Below are 19,670 nucleotides of genomic sequence, written 5' to 3' on the forward strand. Positions count from 1 at the left end.
GTGCCTGCATTCGTCGCAAAACGGCCGGTTTGATATCTTTCCACCAAGATGCCGGGCATGTTTGCTCTCAAAAGGAGCTGGTAGAAGGCGTTTTGAAGATTTGCGTTTCCGGGGTTCCTGTTTGCTGATTCTTCGACAGAAGCTAATTGACTGCGAGAAATTCCATTTGCTGTTCCAAAGCCTCTGTGCTGCATACCGACTGTTCCGGAGAGAACCCGGGTCGTGGACATTGCGCGTAGCGGGGTCGAGACGGCGGGGGCAGATCGCATGAACAGATTGACCAGAGGGGGCGAGACGGTGTTGATGGGCTGGAAGAAAGGGCGTCGAAGGATTGGATTCGCCGCGAGCAAACCAACCCGACCCAGTCCAGAGACGGATGCGCGAATGTCGGTTGGTGCCATCACGCTGGGGGTGGTAGCCTTAAGAACGGACGCCGGTGCCTGTTGGAGGAAATCGGGTAACTGGATCCGCGTCGACTAGATACATAATCAAAGTTAGATCTATGGGTGCGTACAGATGATTCGCAAGAGGTCATTCACCTTCTCTGTCGCTTCGGCAGAGGAGTCTGATCGCGCAGTCTCGGTTGTAGCAGTCGCATCGATTTGCTGGTGGGGCACGGCCGAAGGTCGCCAGGGCCTCGCAAGAGTGCTTGTTATCGAAGGCAAAGTGTCCGCTGCGGCTGCTGCCACTGACTATTCATCGATCTGTCAGCACCTGGCTTCGGTTTTCGGAGTTCAAGGGCGCTCAGTTCGGCATGGATGGCGAGAGGCGAGAGGGCAAGTACTTACAGGCAGCAGGCCACCGTGGAACGCCATCGTCACGGATGACGTCGCCTATATCAAGGCGAGAGTTGAACGGTGAATGTCAAGCCCAGCGACAGTCGGGATGAAAGAAGACAAGAGACAGTGAGACAAGCGACAGCCAATGCCGGCCTATCGTATGACGTGGTGTAGCAGCCTGTCCGGCCGGGACCTGGCGCTATCGAGGCCCGCCTACTCCAGCAAAGCCGAGAGAAGAGAAGCCTGAGGCTGAAATCGTGGCCCTTTCCAGTCGTTGAGAAAGGGAAATGGTAGTTGATCGTGGATGAGGGGATTTCCGAGTACAAAAATCTACCCCGAAGTCCTCATCGTGCCGCCTGGACTCGCGTTTGAGAATGGGAGAGAACTTGCCACTCAATTGGCCCCAACACTCGGCGACGATCGGTCGAGCAGCTTTTCCGAGCCTTCACCGCGCCTTAGTCAGCGATCTCGGGACCTTGTGATGTGTCACATGACAGAAGCTCATAGAAAGCCGGTTTGTCATTCCGCTTTAGGAAATCCTTAGCTCCCTGGCGCTCTATTATGGTTTTGTACTTGACAGCTGCGAAACGATGAGCGTGCTGAAAGTTTAAGTCAAATACAGACAAGTTTCATTTCGTTCATATAAAGCTATAACTCATACATAGAACCCCCTCGAATAGAATTACCAATACGTGCGTATATATACATGTTCATGTAACAGGGCTGCTACCGCCTGGTAGAACATTGAAGTTTGTGATTGTACAGGGTGCCGTTTGAGAGGCCCAAGAAAAACATACCCACTCCCTCTGGACTCCTCAAATTTCCAATGTTTGCCCTTTTTTTTTTTTTTTTTCTTCTTCTTGTCTTTTCTGCTTTATTTTTGTTTGAAGCAAGCTTGAGACTGTGGGCAGTCCCAGCAGGTGACTACATGCAGTCGCTCAAATGAAGAGGGATTCGAATCCGAACCAAGGCTCGGACTTGATTAGTGCAGGAGAACTATAATCTTCTACCCCATGATTTGAAATCTGCTGTGCTGCGATTGGCGTTTGCTGCTGCGACTGTTGTGGCTGTTGAGGATATACCATTGCTCGTTCAAGTTGCTCCATTGAAGATGTGTTTAACAGAGGATAGTCATGACTTATTTCGCCATATGGCGGCATGACAAAATGGAATAGTGGAGTTCCTTGTAGGGTTGCAACTCCTCTATTTGAAGTGCTGGCGAAATTTAAAGATGAGCCTGTAATGTTGATCGTAGGCTGGCGCACTTGCTCGGTCAAGCACTGATATTCAGTAGTCAATAGTCCATTGTTGTCAAACAACTTGTCCATATCATAGCCATATTCCTGCTCATCCAGCGGATCCACAGATGGCGAGTATCCAGCTGCCCTCCCCTGAAATATCGAGATTTGTGGAATCGTGTTGTCTTGGAGAGGCGTGGGTGTATCTGGCTGAGCAGTTGTAGATGGCGACCGGCTTGACTCTGAATCAGAGATGCTTTCTCCTCTTGGAGCGTGGAAAAAATTACGCTGTTGAAGTTGGTTTTCTTGTTTGACTAAGAATTTTCTGCGGCAGAGGCTGAATAGGGAGTCAGCTATGCTTCCACTTTTGAGAGTAAGATGAGAGAGGAGAGACTTACCCCTTGGGACACTCTATATGCCCACACCTACGAGGGCGTTTTCTGGCATGTACATGACGATGCCTAGAAAGGCTCGAAGACTGATCTTGCTATGAGCTTTTGGTTGCGTCAAATATCTTGTGATTGCATGAAACTTACATCGGAGAATCTTTTGATACAGCCAAGGTATTGGCACTCGTGCGGCTTCTCGCCAGTATGCGTCCGGGTGTGGACAACGAGAGCACTGCGCTGGATAAACCGCTTTTCACAGCCAGGCGCCGTGCATGGATGTGGTCGATCATCCGTGTGGATTTTGTAGTGTCTCGTCAGATCTGATCTCCGCTTGAAAGCCTAAGGCACAAGTAAATTAGCAACTAGGTAAGAATAATTGGGATCGCGCAGTGAGTCATCTCTCTTACCTTGGTACAGGACTCCCATTTGCAGCGAAATGGTCGAAAGTCAGGCTCGCACATTAATCTCTGGGAGATCATTGTGACATACGACTGTATCAGAGAAGTGGGTGGCTTGTCTGAGTATATCCAGCGGCAGGAATTCAGCCAATTGAGGCTGTGTGGAACAGAAGATGGCAGATTGGATTGGATTTTATACCCAGAGGGATAAATGAATGCAACGGATGTGACAAAAGAAGGTAAAAATGGTTTGTAAACTGGGATACCAGGGAGGTATATATGTACGTATGCTGAATGTACTCTTATTCTCAGAAGATCCAGGGATGGAGTCAGCTTGTTCAGCTGGAGCTCAGAAACGATTGAGTGTCTGGGGCACAAGATGCCAGTATGTTCCACGCCAGCACAATTGCGGATCCTAAACTGTGCCAGCCAGATTTGAGCGACCTATTAGGCGGCCAGAAACGAGTCGGAAGAACCGTGCAGATATTAGTCCACTGGCCCCCGTGGAATTGGGAGACAAAGATCCGGAACTAGCACAGTGTAATAATAATGAAAGCAGCTGCAGAGGCGTTGTGTAACGTAGGTAGGCAAGAAGGGAGTGAAATAGCTGGTCTTAATAATAGACTTGGCGATGTGAGCCAGCGGGGAGAGAGATCCGATAGGCCAGTTGAGTATAAGTCACTCTGGAGTGCTGGACACAATCCGGCTGTGATGATAGGCTGAGAGTGGTCACGTTAGGCTTTGGTAAAAGCAATGGGTGCCAAACTTGGGGACTGGGTCAAAAAGGTGGGAGGGGAAAGGTGAAGAGAGAATGTAGTAAAAAGAAGGAAAAAAGAAGTAGAAGGAGTGGGGGTTGTTTCTTCCTTTTCTTCTAGAGCTCTTCCCACGGCTTTTATGATAGACAAGTCCTGGGGATGATCCGTGGTGGTTGCAAGCCGAACGAGCGAGAAAAGATGCGATGCCATATATATAGGTGACATGTAAGTGCGTATTCCTTTCCTTGTGACGAGTAAACAAATATAGAACTGTGATATAATCGCCGATATGATACACTGAACGAGGCAGGGGTTCGGCGAGCGCGAAATAGCTCTCGTGGGAGGAGAACTGGTAGCCGTCATCTCTCTGGGAAGCTAAGCTACGCAAAATAGCCATTCTTGGTCGCAACCGTGCAGAAGTACATTGGACGATTTTGACGAAAACGTGTATAGTGTATAGCAGGGGCAATAGGTAGTGGGAGGGCAGATCAAAAGCTAGACCCCCCCTCCCTCTTTCTTCTTCTTCACAATCGTCCTATTTCGGCATATGAAAAGGCACACTCTCTAGTCATTTCAGGTTAGCTATTATATGACTGCTATTGCAGTAGTTTGGACCCGGCAAATAAAGCCAAGTCTCGCTTGATTGAGTTAGTATAGGCATAAAGATAAGCTCTCTGTTGCAGGTAAGCCTTGGAGGGTCTCGTGAGTGTTTCATCATGAGGCACGGGGAATACGCAAGGTCAAACAAAGGAGGGGAGCAAAACTCAAGACGGAGCTCACTAGCCTCTCTCCAGATAGCTCTAATGCGTCCGAGCCAAATCTCGAACCTGGCCTCAGAAATGGAAGACAGCCATACGGACCTCTCCGGGAACTTGATTGACACCAGGACAAGGACAAGGGCGTGGCTTTGTTACCACTAGTAGAGTATTGGCTAGCGGATGTTCCGGGGTGGAGGCTGGAGGAGTGAGTGGTTTTAGATACACGAGGTGAAAGTATACTCGTACAGAGTAGATCATGTTGTGCTATACTTTGGAAGCTTGGATTGTATGCTTGAGACCTATCATCGATCAAATACATCATATTTTGCATGTACCTGATACTTCATACCTGCAAGCTTTCAGACGCCCACACTCCAAGGCGTGTTGATCCTTAGGCAGGAGGGGAGGATCGCCAGACAATGTAGAGTGGATAATAGCACAAAAGAGAGGGAGAGAGAGTAAAACAAGGCACAGGTATATTAAGAGGGAAAAAAGGAACCCAGAAGTAGTAGTAGAAGTGGAGACTCCTTGGAAGCATGTGTTATCGAGTGAATGGTAGGCTGTGCTTACCTGTAGTACTATAGGGAAGAGTTATAGTGTTACTGCAAGAAATTATCACAAATGAGCTTACCTTGGGTTGTACCGCTCTCTTGAAAAGCCATGGCCGCGGGCGTAGCCTCTGAACCCTGCCATAGCTGTGCGTTTATACATACAGCACATGCACCTGGCACGAGGGAGCCTGCCAGCGAGATGGATCCTGCCTGTGCGTCGCCATTTTGCGGAGAGCCTTGGCCCGATGTTCATTTTGACAAACCCCATAACCCCCCATAACCCATAACTCATCACCCACGGCCGCAGGCGGGTGAAACAATGGCCATGGAATGAATGGATGGGGTTGTCGGATGGACGTGCGTCGGATCTGCCACTAAACTTTAGTCAGGGCTCACCAAGATGGTTCTCCACCCAGACCAGCCAGACTAGGATGCCCGCGTGGAAGAGTGTGTGATATGCAGCTCATATTGTTTCCCTACCAAGGAGGATTTGAATTCTGGCAGCCAGCGCACCTACATGTAGTTTGATTAGCGGGCACTCGGCCTGCGGCTTATACGCAACGACGTGGTTCTGGGCTCAGCTCAATAAGTGTTTGCATCACTTATACCTGGTCTATAGCATCAGCAGATATTGATTGCTGCTTTGGTGGGTATTACGTGAGGCTGCATCGATTCGTGTAGATACGGTTCTGGAGCATACTTATCTAGGTAGTTGGATCCCATGAGGAGCAAACTAGGGCCCATCAGGCGGCGGCCAAGGTGCACGGATTAATGGGCGTATGTAGGTGAGTGATGGCATCCTTGCAATATCAAATGCCCTTCAATGCCGCCTCGCTTGTATCCATCAGAGTAGATACTCCATATCGAATCATACTTTTGCCATTAGCTTTGCGTTTGTGTATTCCACTAGGAGCCTATATCACACACTGGATCATACCCGGCCTGTTTATGAGCCAATTGCGAGGTATAATTCGACCCCAGTGGATACTCCCACATACCGAAGCTATATCTTTTTGATGCGAGTACTGTAGGTACTTCATACCTTGGTGCTCCAGCAGCAATGGGTGAGGAGACAGAGGTGGGGACGGCGACGTGCAGATACTGAGGGGGGCCAAAGAACCAGACACTCCATCGCGGCTGCTGCGCAAGGTGGCCGGCCGTTGTATGTTGTATATTCTCGTATATTCTCGCTCTGCTCCTGCAGACGCATCCATCGCACAGCACGGCTCGTACATGCTCCTAGAGATATGATTAGTACTTCGTAGCACCTATATGCGTACGTTAGATTGATGTGTACATTATCTTACTGACTCCCGCCTGGACAAAGTGAAGTTGGTCGCACAAGTTCGGCTGGCGGCCGGCTGATGTAGGCACTCTTGATAAATCGATCGTCCCAAGCTCCAGCTACACCACGGCATCTTTTATTTCTTCCGTTTGCCTGTTTGTTTGATCCTTTGCTTGTTTGTTTCATGGGGCTAAAACATTGAGAGCGGAAATGGAAAATTACGAGCAAACAGCTTGCTCCAGAGCCAGAGATGGCGCGCTATTGCAGCAACAGGAGGATTCCCACGTGGTCGCCTGAAGAGGTACCTACCACGTGTGAGATACTGCCGTCCATGGTAGCCACGTTATTGACAACTGCCCACACAAGGTACCTCTATAGAGGGTTGCATTCAAGTACCAGTACCTACATCAGGCATGCCGCGCGGGAAATGGCTTCTCCGGCCCAGCCCACAGATTGCTACCTATCTCTTGTGAAGTGGGCAGTGGATAACGTGCGTCTTCATGCATCTCATTTACTCCCCGGCACGAATACACTCGCAGAGCCAGGAAGCATTTGATACCTACCTAGGCAAGCAGCCGCAGGCGTCACTCGCATCGACGTCCAGGAAACATGCTAATGCAAATAGATCAGACGACGCTTGGGCGGTAGCATCGCCAGGAACTCCGCCCAGCTATGGAGGAGAAGGATGGAGATCCTTCCCTGCTCCCCCGGTTGGGTGATAGGGATTTACGGGACAGTACCTACGTCAAAGGCCTTGCCAAGCTGGCGCTAGAATATGCGCCCAGATTCTTGATCAACCACACAGTTTATCAAACCAACCTTGCTTTGCTTGCGGGTGCTGCAGCGTCAGCGGCCTGGACAGAGACCCGGACCCGCTAACCAAGGCCAGATGCTTGTGCAGTAAAGCAAGCCTGCCGCTCTCTATTCCCGGCGGCTGGATCACCGAAGCCCCCATCTCTGCACATACTACATGTACATACATCAACCCGCATGCGCGTCTTACCACCCATCCGACGCCGGTTTGTGCCAGTCGCAGCGTTGCAGTAGCACAGCTAGGACGATCCCGCTTGGAGCCGCTCCTATTGATCCAAGCTCAAGAGGGGGTTGGGACAGTCCTCGGTACGTAAAACTAGTGGATGGAGGGTCAAGATCCATGCCTATAATTGTTCTAATATTGCATTAGTAGATCATGGAGTCGAGCAGGATTCATTGCCTGGACTCCATCACCTTGCACTTGGCTACACAGTGTAAATTCGAAATGATGGATCCAGGTGTATCCAGAGTGAAGCGTCGAAAACGGCCTCGCAGCATTATTCAACAAACTGGACAAAACGAATACGCCTCAGAGCTTGTGCAAGACTTTTGCTCGCATATCACCTTGCTCTATTTTTGTACCTGTCGGTACACAATTACTCTACCGGGCGTGAGTGATGATTCATTCACCAAACCGTTATACATATGTACAACTAAACGGAGCACACGAGGATTCCCCGCTGCTCATCTGAAAGCATCTTGGAGCCTGGCTCGGACAGCAATCATGCTCCAAGCATGGCGGAGTATCGAGATTGATGTTTCACCCAGCTCCTACCTATGCAAAGCACCGGCACCAAACAAAATGACAAATATAGACAGTACGTCTCGCCCCAGGTTCATGGGTTACTAGTCCAAGAACAACCTGCGCTGGCCATTCATCTATTAACCGAACCGCTGCTATCCACGTGGTGGGATCTAAACGCGGCCTTGAGCCGATCAAAAATATCACTAGCGAGCGTTTCAGGAACAGTAAATCCCGTGCGGATGCCGACTAAAGTGGTGGTCAGCATCACCACTGCCGTCCTGCCTAAAACATCGCATGCCGCTTACACGCTCTCTAGCGCAATCGACACCAGGAGCCAAAGGCAGCAGTGGTATAGTCCAAAGTACCACCAGAATGGTTAGTTGTCTGGGGCTCTTTTCGACATGCCTTTTTGAGAAGTACAGGCATGCTTGGGTTGGACATCCACGAGACAGTAATGGTGCTCTCAGACTCTTTCTTGCATCTCTGCCCGGCCTTCCAGCTCCTCCACATGTTTGTCTCTGGACCGGAATGCCAGATTCGGTTACTTTCACTAAACTCCGCATTCTAGGCGGCCAGTGTGGTCATGGCTGCGGAAAGATGCCGACCATGATTGCCAGTTGATGATCTCTACATGGAATCATTGGCGCTCTTGGCTGCTGTCACTTCAAGGCCGCAGCTCTAGTATTCCACTCTTTTTCGATCTGAAACGCGCAAATCATGTTGCATAATTACCCATTCAACTTGAGTTCTATTCAAAATACGCACATGACGCTAAGAGCACGTAGGAGACTTACTGCCATGGCTGCAACAAAAGAAGTTCAATTGCCGAGGCACCTGAAACAGGACAGACACCTTTGGGCTCATATGCATCAACGTAGTTTTAGAGATGAGACTCTTCTCTCAACAAATGTCAAGAAAAGGACGAGCTGCCTCATCATTCTCCAGGACTTCTACACAGCCACGAACCGGAAAATGAGGTTGCTATTTTGCGCTGTTTCAGGTCATACAAACTCTTCTCTTCCGCATATGCAGTGGAAATGATGCCTGCATGCTACCAGGTATGCGTACCAATAGAGCTAGTACTGTTTACAACTAACCAAAACCAAATCTGTCGACGCAGACATTACAGTACACAAAGAGTTGTATTGTCATACCGAGGGGCAAAATGCAGCGTTACGCTGTATAGTCCTACCATCCAATTGCTAAAGGCCAACCGAGATCTTGTGGTCGCAGTGGATCTGGTAGCTATTTCAGCTACAATCAGCAAAAGAGGCAGTCCACTCCAAAGTACGTTTCTATGCCCCTATCTGGCGCCATCAGCAATACAAGACATTTGACGCCACATTTTAGACGTTTCATACTTGGAAATGAATAAGGGAGGCTTTTATCTCCGCTACGTCGAGCCTAGATGCTTTTGTCTTCTCGCAGTTTATTTGTTGACCTGTCTGGCTTTTGTCCCTAGCACTAAACAAGGAATAGCTGCCGTATGTTGAGCAAATTTTCAACTGTCTGTGCGAGCTGAAATACAGTTGCTAATGGCCGTGCTCAGTGGGCTATCATATTTGCTATGCAGCATCGTATGCATGTGAGCACACCTAGACTATGCCTGTCTGCTCCAATCGGAGAACAGCAATAGAGGTCCAAGAACCCGGTATACGTCATGCAATTGGCGTTGAGAAGCACTCTCGTGACCCCCCCCCTTGCGTCTGGTGCTTGTTGTGTCCAAGTCATCATTGCAGCAGTCTCCACTCGGTGAAGCTCGTCTGCAAGGGTTACGAGCTGAAGTTTTTGTTGAAATTGGCTGGATTGGATATCATCAAATCTAGCAGCCATGGTTGGGGAACCGGAACTCCAAAGCCCCGATCCATCGCGCCATTGCCATTCATGCAGTGTTACAAGGGGTGGCAGCTCCGACACATTCAGTCCAGCCTGCTAAAACAGAGCCGCGAACTGAAACAGATAGCCCAGCCATCATACTCTTGCCACAGCGGACAGTCGCTTGGTACTGCGGACTCCATACTTCAAACTGTGGGCGACAGTGTACCACGTTGTGAGCTCATGGCGATTCCGGATCGGCACTCCATGAAACGAAATGGCACCGTTACAGCGCCCGTTTTGGCGTACTAACATGATGAAGCGTCGCACATACTTTGACAGGTATCATTAACGCGCCTTCCAGATGGGCTCAATACTCCTTTGGTGTGCATGCAGTCGCCGAAAGCGTACTCGTGCGACCACCAAGGCTTCCTGTACGAGGATGCGACATCATTTCGGTGAGACCGCTAACGCAGCCTGCTCTCCACGTGCATATCGGCACGCCTCCGTTGATGTTGCTCTTTCCCACCCATAATTTGGTTTGCTCAACTCCACCAAAAGAGCCTGCATTATGCACCACTTGGACTACTATTCCTCTTTTATTGGCCAGTGGGAAACTCAGTGGATACCAGCTTGTAAGCAGAAAAAAAGAGAAGCTGGAAATAAGTATTGAAGAAGGCAAGAAAGAAAAAGAGGAAGCTCAGAGAGACGTTACGATTCCACCAAGCCGTTGCAAGTTGAAGTGGCTTGCGGACCCACGCGGTCGGAGATTTCCGGTGTCCCCGCCTCGGTAAGTTTAGATCCCGGGATCTACCCGCCCCTAGAAGCTTTTTCTTCTCGAGTTGATTCTGCTGACGCCATGTATCTGTAGACGCCATACTGTTACTCGCGGCTGTTGTCAGCCCGAGAAGTCAGCCGCGTCTCCGATTGTAGAATCAAGTTGATAATACCGGGGAGATGACCGGCCGGTATTCTGAGATGGAGGTGTCACTTGTAGTACCAAAACGCCATCTCGGACCCGCACAGTTGTATCCGTTTGCTTGAGGCGGCTTCTCGTCCATCAACTCGACAGGGGACCCTCGTTAGTCAAACGGAGAACATACGGGTACAGAGTTCTCGGAGGACTTACGGCTGGGCGACGTGGCCGGCGTCGTGGCCGGCGTCATGACCGGCGTCCTACTTGCCGACTGACTCTTGGCAGCAGTACTTTTTGGTGGAATCCTAGAAGTTGATGGAAGAGCAGCGAAGACGGGAGTGCCAGAACTGGGCTGCAGCGGAACAGTGCCAATGTACCAATAACAGCAGCTTTAGTTACGCTAGACAGCGAAGAGGGCTGTATATTGGCTCGCGCTTTCTGAGTTTGCATTGTCAACCGCCACTAGAGCGTGGGGGCTGGCGTTTTCTCGAAAACCGGTGAGCAGCTGAAATGTTATTTAAACCAAACCCAGCTAGTAAAGTAGGAGCCTGCCCAGCCTATTCGCCTATTCTTTTCAAGTCTCCGGGTTTGATAGGCTGCATCATATCGCCCTTCTTGTCTAGGCCTTACAGGAGGGGCGCCACTGTGGATGCTTCAGCCAGCCCTCTCTGCTATACCCTAGCAAGCCACTGCATTGTACTTGATATCGTAGTAGTGATCTGTACCAATTACGGCGATCGTGAGGGGGGGTAGTTTGTAATCAGAATCTGTCTTTTCTTGTTGGACAGTACGGATAGTAGTCAGACCTGTGCTGGGGCTTAGTGTACAATGTACGTTCTTGCTTCCACATGCCACAAAGTTCAGTGAGGGTCGGAAGCCAGCAGGTTCCCATCGCTATTCATCTTCTTTTACCCTAGATACAGTCGTGATAGCACTTACTGCTAAGCCATATCCCTCATTTATTGCGCCTCGGGCTTCAACTATATATCATGGCATCGTGGTTCTGATGACGTAATTTGATAAGAGTCTGTCACGCAAAGCCTTGTCTTTTACGCGTTGCTTGTACTTTCACTAGTTAGTTAAGTAGTGATGAGAAATGGAGAAACAATTTGCTGTCATTGCCACAAGTCAAAGAGTTGAAGCGCAGAAAAAAAAGGCTCTTCTTATTTGATATTGATGCCTTCTTTGGGGCATTCAAATGCACCTCTCTCTACTGCCACACATCTATATCATGCAAACCATGCCATCTCTCGAGCATAGATCATAAGGGAGAAAAAACAATCCTACTGTGTTCTAACGCAATGCAAGGTAAATAGGGGAAGCCGTTGCAGGCTCTCCCAGCAAAAGAATTGTTGAAAATGCCATGAAAAAAAAGAGCCATCAAGTAGGTAAAGCAACACATCTCCCTCAACAACCCCCTTCTTTCTTTTTCCCATCTAAACTTATTATTTTTTTTTAACCAGATACAGCCGTGCTCGCTGCAAGGCTGAAATTCTGCAATTGCTCCGAAATGGGCTGCGCAACAGCATCTGCTTCTTCAATAGTTGGAGTTCCGTTCTTTGACTGCTCCGCGGCAGATTCAGCACTCGTAAGACCCTTACGAATGGCCAATACGCTGTCTACAATGACGGCATCAATGCCTTCTTTGACTTGGCGCTATACTGCTGTTAGTATTTGACGATCAAAACAGGGGAGGAAATAGTGATCTAAAACATACCTGAACCATTATCGAATCATTATTGAGCGTGCCATAGCTGACGCACACCAGTCCATTCTCCTTGACAACTCTCACCAACCGAGGGCTGTTGATCAGTGGTTCAGCTGCAGAAACAATGCCAAGAAGATTCCAGCGGCTAGCAAAGCGAATGGCCTCCTGTAAAGACGATGCTCGGACATCTCCAACGGGAGAAACACCCGCATCTGTGAGGAACAAAATCGGAATAGAGGGCTGCTTGAAGCTGAGACACAAGCAAATGTCCGGGTTGAAAGAGCTGAAGATGATGTGTCTTTCACCAGCCAGATCGTAGACCTTGGACAGCACAGTATCACAGAAAGAATTTAGTTCCACTGCATACGTATCCATTTCATGCTCTTCACTTTCGTGGAGCATAGGATACTTCATCTCAATGTTGAAGCCAACATGCTCTGGTAGCTCTCGGAACAAGTCTTCCAGCGTCGCAAACGGTGCCTGGATGAAGTTGCCACGTGTATTGCCCTTGTATCCCTTCTCCTTAAAGTCTCGGGTGTGCTTCATGCGCTCCTCCATCTCCTGTTGTAGACCACTGCCCGCATAGCCCATAGACTGTGACCGCTGTGGAGTCAAACTATTGCTACGTGTCCGGCCGACAGTGGATTTTCCGCCATGGCTTGGCCCGTTTTGGCGATTGTTCAATCTTCTTGACTCGGGGTTGATGTGCAAAAATTGCTCCAAGGTGAGGGTATGAACAGGAGCGTCAATTCCAGTTTCACTGACTAAAAAGTCGTGGTAAATGACAGGAACGTGGTCTTTGGTGAGCTGGACGTCAAACTCGACATATTGAGCTCCGAGATTGGCTGCTGCAATGAATGAAGGCAATGTGTTCTCGCCAAGTTGTAGAGATTTATTGGAGGTGATATTCTTTCCAAGGCCTCGATGACCAATGACCATGGTGGACGAGAGCTTCTTCCAGTATGTCTGCCTCGAAGTAATCTCCATGTTGGGGTGGTAAAAAGGCGTAATGACCAAAAAGTTGAAGTTGACAGTTCCAATAACCTCAAAGCTGCTGTTCATAATTGGCACACACAAGTCGCCCTGCAGGTTCATCCGACCAGTGCCAATTGTCGGTTTGACAGAAGACATGAGCGCCACCGCACGACCAATCTTGTTTTTGTTGTTTCCTGAGTAGGTTGGAACAATATCAAAGAGAAGCTTGACCTTTGCTGGATCACGCGTCGTGAACACAATCGGCTCGGTCGCAATGTGCTCGTGAACCGGAAGATCAACAATGGTTGCCTCTCCCTGAGCTCCATCAGCAGTTACCACGACGGAGAGAGCCGTGTCAAGCTGTGTGTTGTGAGCCTCCGCAAGGGGGACGCTGTCGAGAGTTACTGCATCCAGCTTCTTCCGGATATCCATAGACCCAAGGCTGACAAAGACCATGCTTTCATTTGTGAGGTAACGGTGACCAAAAGTCTTTACAAGTTCAGCTGGTCGCGGCGCAGTAGGGGACCCGTTTGAACGACGACCATCAATGGATGAAGAACTCTCCGTAGGGTTGAGTGGTGGAGTGGCGGTCACGGTTCGGGGAGTGTCAACTTCCTCGTCGTTCGTATGAGCCGCAAGAAGCCTTGCTATCTGCATATGGCCACGCAATGACGCATGCTCCTTGGCCGTCCAGCCAGATGCGTCTGGTTTAGAGACATCTGCGCCAGCATCAATGAGCAGATTGACAACTGAAAGCGAGCCATCGACCGCTGCAACATGCAAAGGAGTCCAAGAATAAGATTTCTCTGCAATTTCCACATCTGCCTTGTGCAGCTTGCTCTCCAGGATGACGCGAGCACACTCATCGTGTCCAAATCTGGCGGCAACGTGGAGAGCAGTCTCGCCCGTCTTGTCAGTCCAGTTAACATTAACGCCCGCATCCACAAGCATCTTAACAATGATGGTGTAGTTGGATTTCGTAGCAAGCGCAAGAACGGCACCGGACTTGGCCACCGCCATCCGAATTTCGGACTTGGCTTCACTGCTTCCCTGCCAAACTTCGCCTTGGAGCAGAGCTTGGGTGGTCAAAGGATGGCCGCCGATGACGCTGAGGTGAAGCGGCGCATATCCATCGCTGTCTTGCCACTCGGGAGCATCAATTCCGTCTTTGACGTCAAATTGATTCCACTGCTGCATCCTAGCCATGATGATTTGGCAAACGACGACAAACCCAAACTGGGCAGCATAATGCAGCGGCAAGCGGCCAAGTGTGTCAGGGGTTTTCAAAGCTACTCGCTGATTTTCCGACATATTGTCAAACAGAAATTCGAGCAACTGCACTGCTTCGTCATCTTTGCTAAGAAGAGCAGATTCGTACTTGTTAATCTCTTTGACCTGGACGGCAGAAGAGACGGCAGGCTGAAGATGTCTGCTATTGAAATGCGTGCCGACTGGTACTGGAAACGTATTCGCATCCTCGTTTGTGGGCGCAGACTTTGTGCGGCCAATGTGAATGACCAGGCGGTGGATGCAGTTTCGACCATTGATATCTTCAGGCTCATCGAGATCTTTAATGTTTTGTAAAAGATACGTGATGCATGCCCTAGATCTGCTCGATATTGATCGTTGCAGGAGATTGAGCAACAAAGGTTGCGATGAAGTCTCTGATACTACAACATGTGCATCCGCCAGTCCCTGCTGGAGAGCTGCGACGTCGTTGTTTCGGACGGCTTGCTCTAGCGCATCAAACTGAGCCTGCGGCATGTGGAGGAATATCTTGGCCGATGATCTGCTAAAGGAGCGAGTAGATCGTTCCGACATTGAATCATCCGGTTTCTGTGCATCTCCCAGCACTGAAAGCCACCGGTTAATCTCGCTGAGCCGTCTGAGAACGTTCCCGTCCCGTGCAAAGGGTCTCGGGTCAACTTTTGTCGAAATGTATTGGTGCTGAGAAGCAATTCCTGGCACCTTCTTGTCGGCCTTTTTTGTGATCTTGACGAAGCCTTTACGGTTGATTTCGCCAAACCACTGCAAGTTCCTCAGCTGACTTCTGAGTTCCAAGAGCGCCCCCATGACTTCCTCAATCTCATCCTGATCCAGAGTCGCAACCACATCGGGCACGCGTCCGTAGCGATTCTGCAAGAGGTCGACACGTCGGCAAGCCTCGGCGTATTTCTTGTTATAGAATGAGTCGACATCTTCAAGGTTACGGTCGAGGGCGAAGGAAAGCTCTGTGGCGTTTGGAGTTAGGGAGGAGGGCTCAGCCTCAACAAAGGGTTACAAGCTTTCAAGACAGCCCACCTGCTGGATCTACGGCCTCGCCATTTCGGGCTTTCTCGGCGGCGGCCTTGACGATTTTCTTGAGGCCCTTGTAGTTGATGTAGGCGCCGGCCCATTCGGGGACTTGATTTCGCGGGAGGCTTGTGGAGGAGGACTGGTCTCAGTGAATGCCGCCTTTTTGGCGGTTTTGGGGGGTTTGAGGTCAATAAGCCTCAAACAACTCACTTTCGTCCAAACTTCATCTTTCCTCCCAATCTTCCCGTCTACTCTTTTATTTCCGTTTTGGGAATGTTTCTTGTTCTTTTGTCGCCTTGCTGCCGATTGGTCAGAACTGCGCGTGGGGGTTTCGGCAAGGCAATTTTTTTTTTCTCCTTCTGTGATGGAGGGGCAGTCGGATCGATTTTCACACAGAGGCGAAAGCTGTTGCTTTGGAGGTAGGTATTGAGCAGCAACTCCTTACTTACAAGGCAGCAGCGCAATTCCGTCGACAACTCCAGCTGAATACCAGAAGAGGCTTGTAAGAAAAGAAGGTCAGAGCGCGAAAAGTCTTAAATGGACGGGTAACTGAATTGGAGGGAAAGGACAAGGATGCGCCGGAGAGGTTCCAGTCCAGAGCAGACCGCGTGATGATCGCCAGCCTCCACGTTCCTCAAGACGCTCTAACAAATGCGGGTAGCCGCCAAACAATCCATAACCAGGCAGCGCGAGTCTAGATTGTCCAGAGGCGCAAGGATGGAGATTGATGACTGCTGAAGCGAGAACCGGGGGGGAGATGGATGCAGACATACTCAGGCTTTGCGCTGGCGTAATCGGACTTGATAAAGCAACGGCAGCAACGCAGCAGATGGCCAGTATTCTCGTCGTCCAACTGTAATTGTGGCGTCGAGTCACGGGAATGGCGCGTGTCGTGTATGTTGGCTGCGCTCTCTGCTCAGATGTCCGAGATCTGTGCTGCTGGAGCGGCAAAGGTGGCCAAGCCCGTCAAACATGTGGCAGCACAACGGAAGAGAGAAGTAACGTCGGATGCAAGCTTCGGAGGCCACGCCGCCTTTTTCAATTCCATCAGTCGCTGGTGGAGATTCCCATTTGAGAAGGAAGAAAAGCGCAAAAAGCCCATACGGTAGAAAACAAATCGGTTTGATGCCACTCTCCACACCTTCTGTCATCGCCCACCTTTTGGCAGCTCCAACCCTCGTCATAACGTCAAACGGCGTCCAGCCCACGCCTGGAAGGACCCTGAATCGAGCCTCTGTGCCACTCAAGCGAGCCCACGGTCGCCCCGGTGGAGCAGCTGGTCAGATCAATTGGCGTCAAGCCGTCAAGCCCCTGAGCGATTCCTTGCAGCGGCATGGAGCACATGGAGCCCATGGGATGCCTGAGTGGACACGACGCAGCCTCGTGACTTGCCAGCCGGCATTTTACGAGCCACAGCGGCATGCCGGTCGTGCCGCCAGCTGGGGCACCGCTGGGGCACCGCTGGGGCAGCCAGTCTGCGTCCCGCTGCCTCACTGTGGGCTCGCGGCTGCGACCGCTGGAAGGCCGCTGGCTGGGGCGCGGCCAGGCACCGCTACTCGCTGAGAGCTGCTGTTGAACACGGTACCATCAGCACTGTAACCTCAATCTCAAAGTTCCAGGGCTAGCTTTTCCCTTGCGCTAATTGCCGCCACTTTCTGAACAATCAAGCAGTCAAGTCTCGTTAGTCTAGATCAACCTATTTTGAGTTTGAGATCTTTCACACGTGCCTAGAGCCGAGGAGCTTCAGCTTAGGTATAGGTAATTCCATGCATGTGTATTACAGCTTGTTATTTGTACAGTAATTTCTGGCCCTGGTGTCAGAGCATTCATGAATCTAAATGCAACATCTCACACGTGCCAGTCTCTTCTCCTATTCGCTTTTTATACAAATATATATACATTTGGAGAATAAGTGACCATTGTTTTGGATTGACCATGATTGGCTCATCTTGGTCATCCCGTCCTCATCATCTTTGCGTCATGTATAGCTGTTCTTTGGAACACGCTTCTCTCGCCGGGTAGACAGGTCGACCACGACAGTAGCATTTGCTTGGGTCGACGTTCTGTAAGTCGAGGATCAAGCGTTTTCTCGTAGTCAAGAACTTCCGGCCCCTCCGATTGTGTCGCATCTTCGGCCAAGACTAGAGACTCTCGCTCTGCAGGTAAATCTTCTTCAGAGAGGGGTGTAGTCTCCTGAAAGGTATGACCATCTCTGGATTCGTTCAAAACACGGCCCGTCAGCTCGCCGAATTCCTGATTCAGTTGAGTGCTTCTTTCCAAAGCTGCCTGCCCAATTTGGAGCGCCATTGAACCTCGAAAGGCGGTAGAGAAGTCGGGATATAAAAGTTTGCTTTCGATGGAGATGGTCGTCTTTCTCACAAACTCGTATTCTTTCCAAATACTTTCGAGTTGCAGCACTCTGCTTTTGGATCTGCCAATACCTCGGTTATGTGCCAACGGCTCTTGCGATGAACCTGCCTCCTGGGCCAAGGTTTTAAGGAATTTGGCAAAAGAAGGCCCGGAAACTTTTAGGCTGACTAGAAGCGACTTTGAAGGAGGCCGATCTGCGGCCCCAAGGCCACATATGTCTAACAAGACGCGTATTCGGCTCGCAATGTATGATGTGCCCTCGCCATTGCCTGCTCCAAGTAGCCTCTGAAGTATCGTTTCGGAACGTGCCAAGCTGCCAGTTAGTCGGACTGCAGCTCTCCAGTCCAGAGCATCGACGCATTCATCCAAGAAACACTTGACTGTATCCAAGCTAATGTTGACTCCGGATTGCATGCATGATACAAAGAATGCGGCAGCTTGGTCAAAGAGCTTGAAGTGAAGCAAGCCGCCAATGATCTCTTCCACTAAAGGCTGGGAGAGCGGCAGATGATCCCAGATCCATTCTCCGGTGAGGGTTCGACGTCTAGTATCTGAAGCCCAAGGCAAGAGAGTTGGGCTTATTTTGATATCTGATACATGTCTCCTGCGCACTTTTGCGCCTGTCCGGTTGTCGAGTCCGGTGATACATGCAAGCGCCCTCAGGAACTTTCCGTGATTGTTGGTGCATTTGTAATGATTTAAGATGGCGATAAAGGTAGATGGCGTAGGTTGTAGGAGTCGGTACTGGAAAAAGGAAGCAACAAGAGCTTCGGCAAACACATGATGACCAGATTTATTAAACGCAACAATCAGCGTGTTGTAAGTGTGGATGTCTGGCGGGTGTGGTGAAACTAGCAGGTTGTAGCAAATCCTGCCAACCTTTTCCTTCATATTGAGATTCGGGGAGGCCACCAAGGATCTCAAGCGTTTGTTTAGTTGAATAGTGTTGTCACGGGCCCTGGCCGCGTCTATGGATCGAAATGTGAAACCCAAGCCTAGGCTTCCTTTTTCTAATAAGCTCCGGGCTTTTTGCAGCGAGGGGCCGGATTGGTCTTCGGGAAGAAAATCGGTACGGTCCAGAAGTTTTTGAACGAGGTGCTCCGTACTCAGAGATTCGCGGAGCAGCTGAGCTTGGTTTCGGGGTTCCCGGTAATATTTTCCCTTGTCGCATTCTTCACGTATAATTGTACGCTCCAGCTTCTCATAATCGATCTTCCGGGTGGGATTGCGATGGCCATAGCGCTCGTGCTTCAAAGCCTCGACAAGATCAGACGGTCCGATGGTCGCCGGCTGGTGGATCTCTTTCATATATGGACGATTGCTGTATACGTCCTTCAAGCTTCGCCAGAGTATGTCCATTTGTCGAAGGCTGAGCTCTGGAGTCTCCAAGTCGCCGGGGCCGGTCGGTTTTCGGGGGTCTTGAAGATCAGCTATTTCTTTCCGGACTTCTTCGATCTGGCGGTCCAGCTCTTTCCTGCGGTCATCCTTTCTGACGGCATCTACCAGGGCCGCCGTAGCAAATACGGAGCTATAACATGCGGTGAACAGCTCGGTGAGCGTCGGCTTGCGGCGAGCAGAGGTCGCTCTCCTGCCCAGGGTGTCGATGGCATTGCTGCAGGCTTTGCACCCGCTGCGAGGAGCCGTTCCGGCTCTAGAAAGGATGGTCTGCATCACCTAGACATTTGCAGACAGGCGCACGGTTGTCCGAGAGGAGCAGAGCGCTTTGTGGCCGTCAATTGAAGTCGAAGCCCGAGGTGTAAACCGACGGGTCGAAAATCGAACGATGCTCCCACTTTCCTTTGCGAGGTTTCTGAAGCGTCACGTGATTGATTCTACAGCTCTCAACCCCCACCATGATAGCTCTCTCTAGCATCAGCTGC

General features: G+C 50.2%; 6 protein-coding genes across 7 annotated transcripts; 3 read left to right on the forward strand and 3 right to left on the reverse strand.

Annotated features, from left to right (window-relative positions):
• Positions 1 to 1,717: 1,717 nt before the first annotated feature.
• On the reverse strand, positions 1,718 to 2,885 carry TrAtP1_005675 (uncharacterized protein; the record flags this gene model as incomplete). The annotated part of the gene is made up of 4 exons (XM_014088938.2): positions 1,718 to 2,354; positions 2,416 to 2,495; positions 2,554 to 2,745; positions 2,814 to 2,885. 4 exons carry the CDS (start codon positions 2,883 to 2,885, stop codon positions 1,718 to 1,720), a joined length of 981 nt encoding a protein of 326 aa, XP_013944413.2.
• A 4,238-nt stretch (positions 2,886 to 7,123) lies between these two features.
• TrAtP1_005676 (uncharacterized protein) lies at positions 7,124 to 7,415 on the forward strand (the record flags this gene model as incomplete). The annotated part of the gene is made up of 2 exons (XM_066112810.1): positions 7,124 to 7,272; positions 7,337 to 7,415. The coding sequence occupies 2 exons, from the start codon at positions 7,124 to 7,126 to the stop codon at positions 7,413 to 7,415; spliced, it is 228 nt and encodes a 75-aa protein (XP_065968896.1).
• Positions 7,416 to 10,038: 2,623 nt separating this feature from the next.
• TrAtP1_005677 (uncharacterized protein) lies at positions 10,039 to 10,470 on the forward strand (the record flags this gene model as incomplete). Its single annotated transcript, XM_066112811.1, has 2 exons — positions 10,039 to 10,316; positions 10,398 to 10,470. The coding sequence occupies 2 exons, from the start codon at positions 10,039 to 10,041 to the stop codon at positions 10,468 to 10,470; spliced, it is 351 nt and encodes a 116-aa protein (XP_065968897.1).
• Positions 10,471 to 11,578: 1,108 nt separating this feature from the next.
• Positions 11,579 to 16,766, reverse strand: TrAtP1_005678 (uncharacterized protein). 2 transcript variants are annotated; one of them, XM_066112812.1, is made up of 6 exons: positions 16,194 to 16,766; positions 15,870 to 15,919; positions 15,631 to 15,719; positions 15,427 to 15,545; positions 12,160 to 15,356; positions 11,579 to 12,098 (listed from the first exon to the last, which is right to left on the reverse strand). In XM_066112812.1, exons 3-6 carry the CDS (start codon positions 15,645 to 15,647, stop codon positions 11,898 to 11,900), a joined length of 3,534 nt encoding a protein of 1,177 aa, XP_065968898.1. In that variant the 5' UTR covers positions 15,648 to 15,719; positions 15,870 to 15,919; positions 16,194 to 16,766; the 3' UTR covers positions 11,579 to 11,897. The 2 variants fall into 2 exon arrangements, with proteins under 2 accessions (XP_065968898.1, XP_065968899.1); XM_066112813.1 differs by having other exon boundaries at positions 15,427 to 16,766.
• Positions 16,546 to 16,983, forward strand: TrAtP1_005679 (uncharacterized protein; the record flags this gene model as incomplete). Its single annotated transcript, XM_066112814.1, has 1 exon — positions 16,546 to 16,983. One exon carries the CDS (start codon positions 16,546 to 16,548, stop codon positions 16,981 to 16,983), a length of 438 nt encoding a protein of 145 aa, XP_065968900.1.
• A 191-nt stretch (positions 16,984 to 17,174) lies between these two features.
• Positions 17,175 to 19,667, reverse strand: TrAtP1_005680 (uncharacterized protein). Its single transcript, XM_066112815.1, has one exon. The coding sequence runs from the start codon at positions 19,459 to 19,461 to the stop codon at positions 17,374 to 17,376; it is 2,088 nt and encodes a 695-aa protein (XP_065968901.1). The 5' UTR covers positions 19,462 to 19,667; the 3' UTR covers positions 17,175 to 17,373.
• Between the last annotated feature and the right edge of the window lie 3 nt (positions 19,668 to 19,670).

The sequence above is a fragment of the Trichoderma atroviride genome, chromosome 3, assembly GCF_020647795.1.
Source record: "Trichoderma atroviride chromosome 3, complete sequence".
NCBI lineage: Eukaryota > Fungi > Ascomycota > Sordariomycetes > Hypocreales > Hypocreaceae > Trichoderma > Trichoderma atroviride.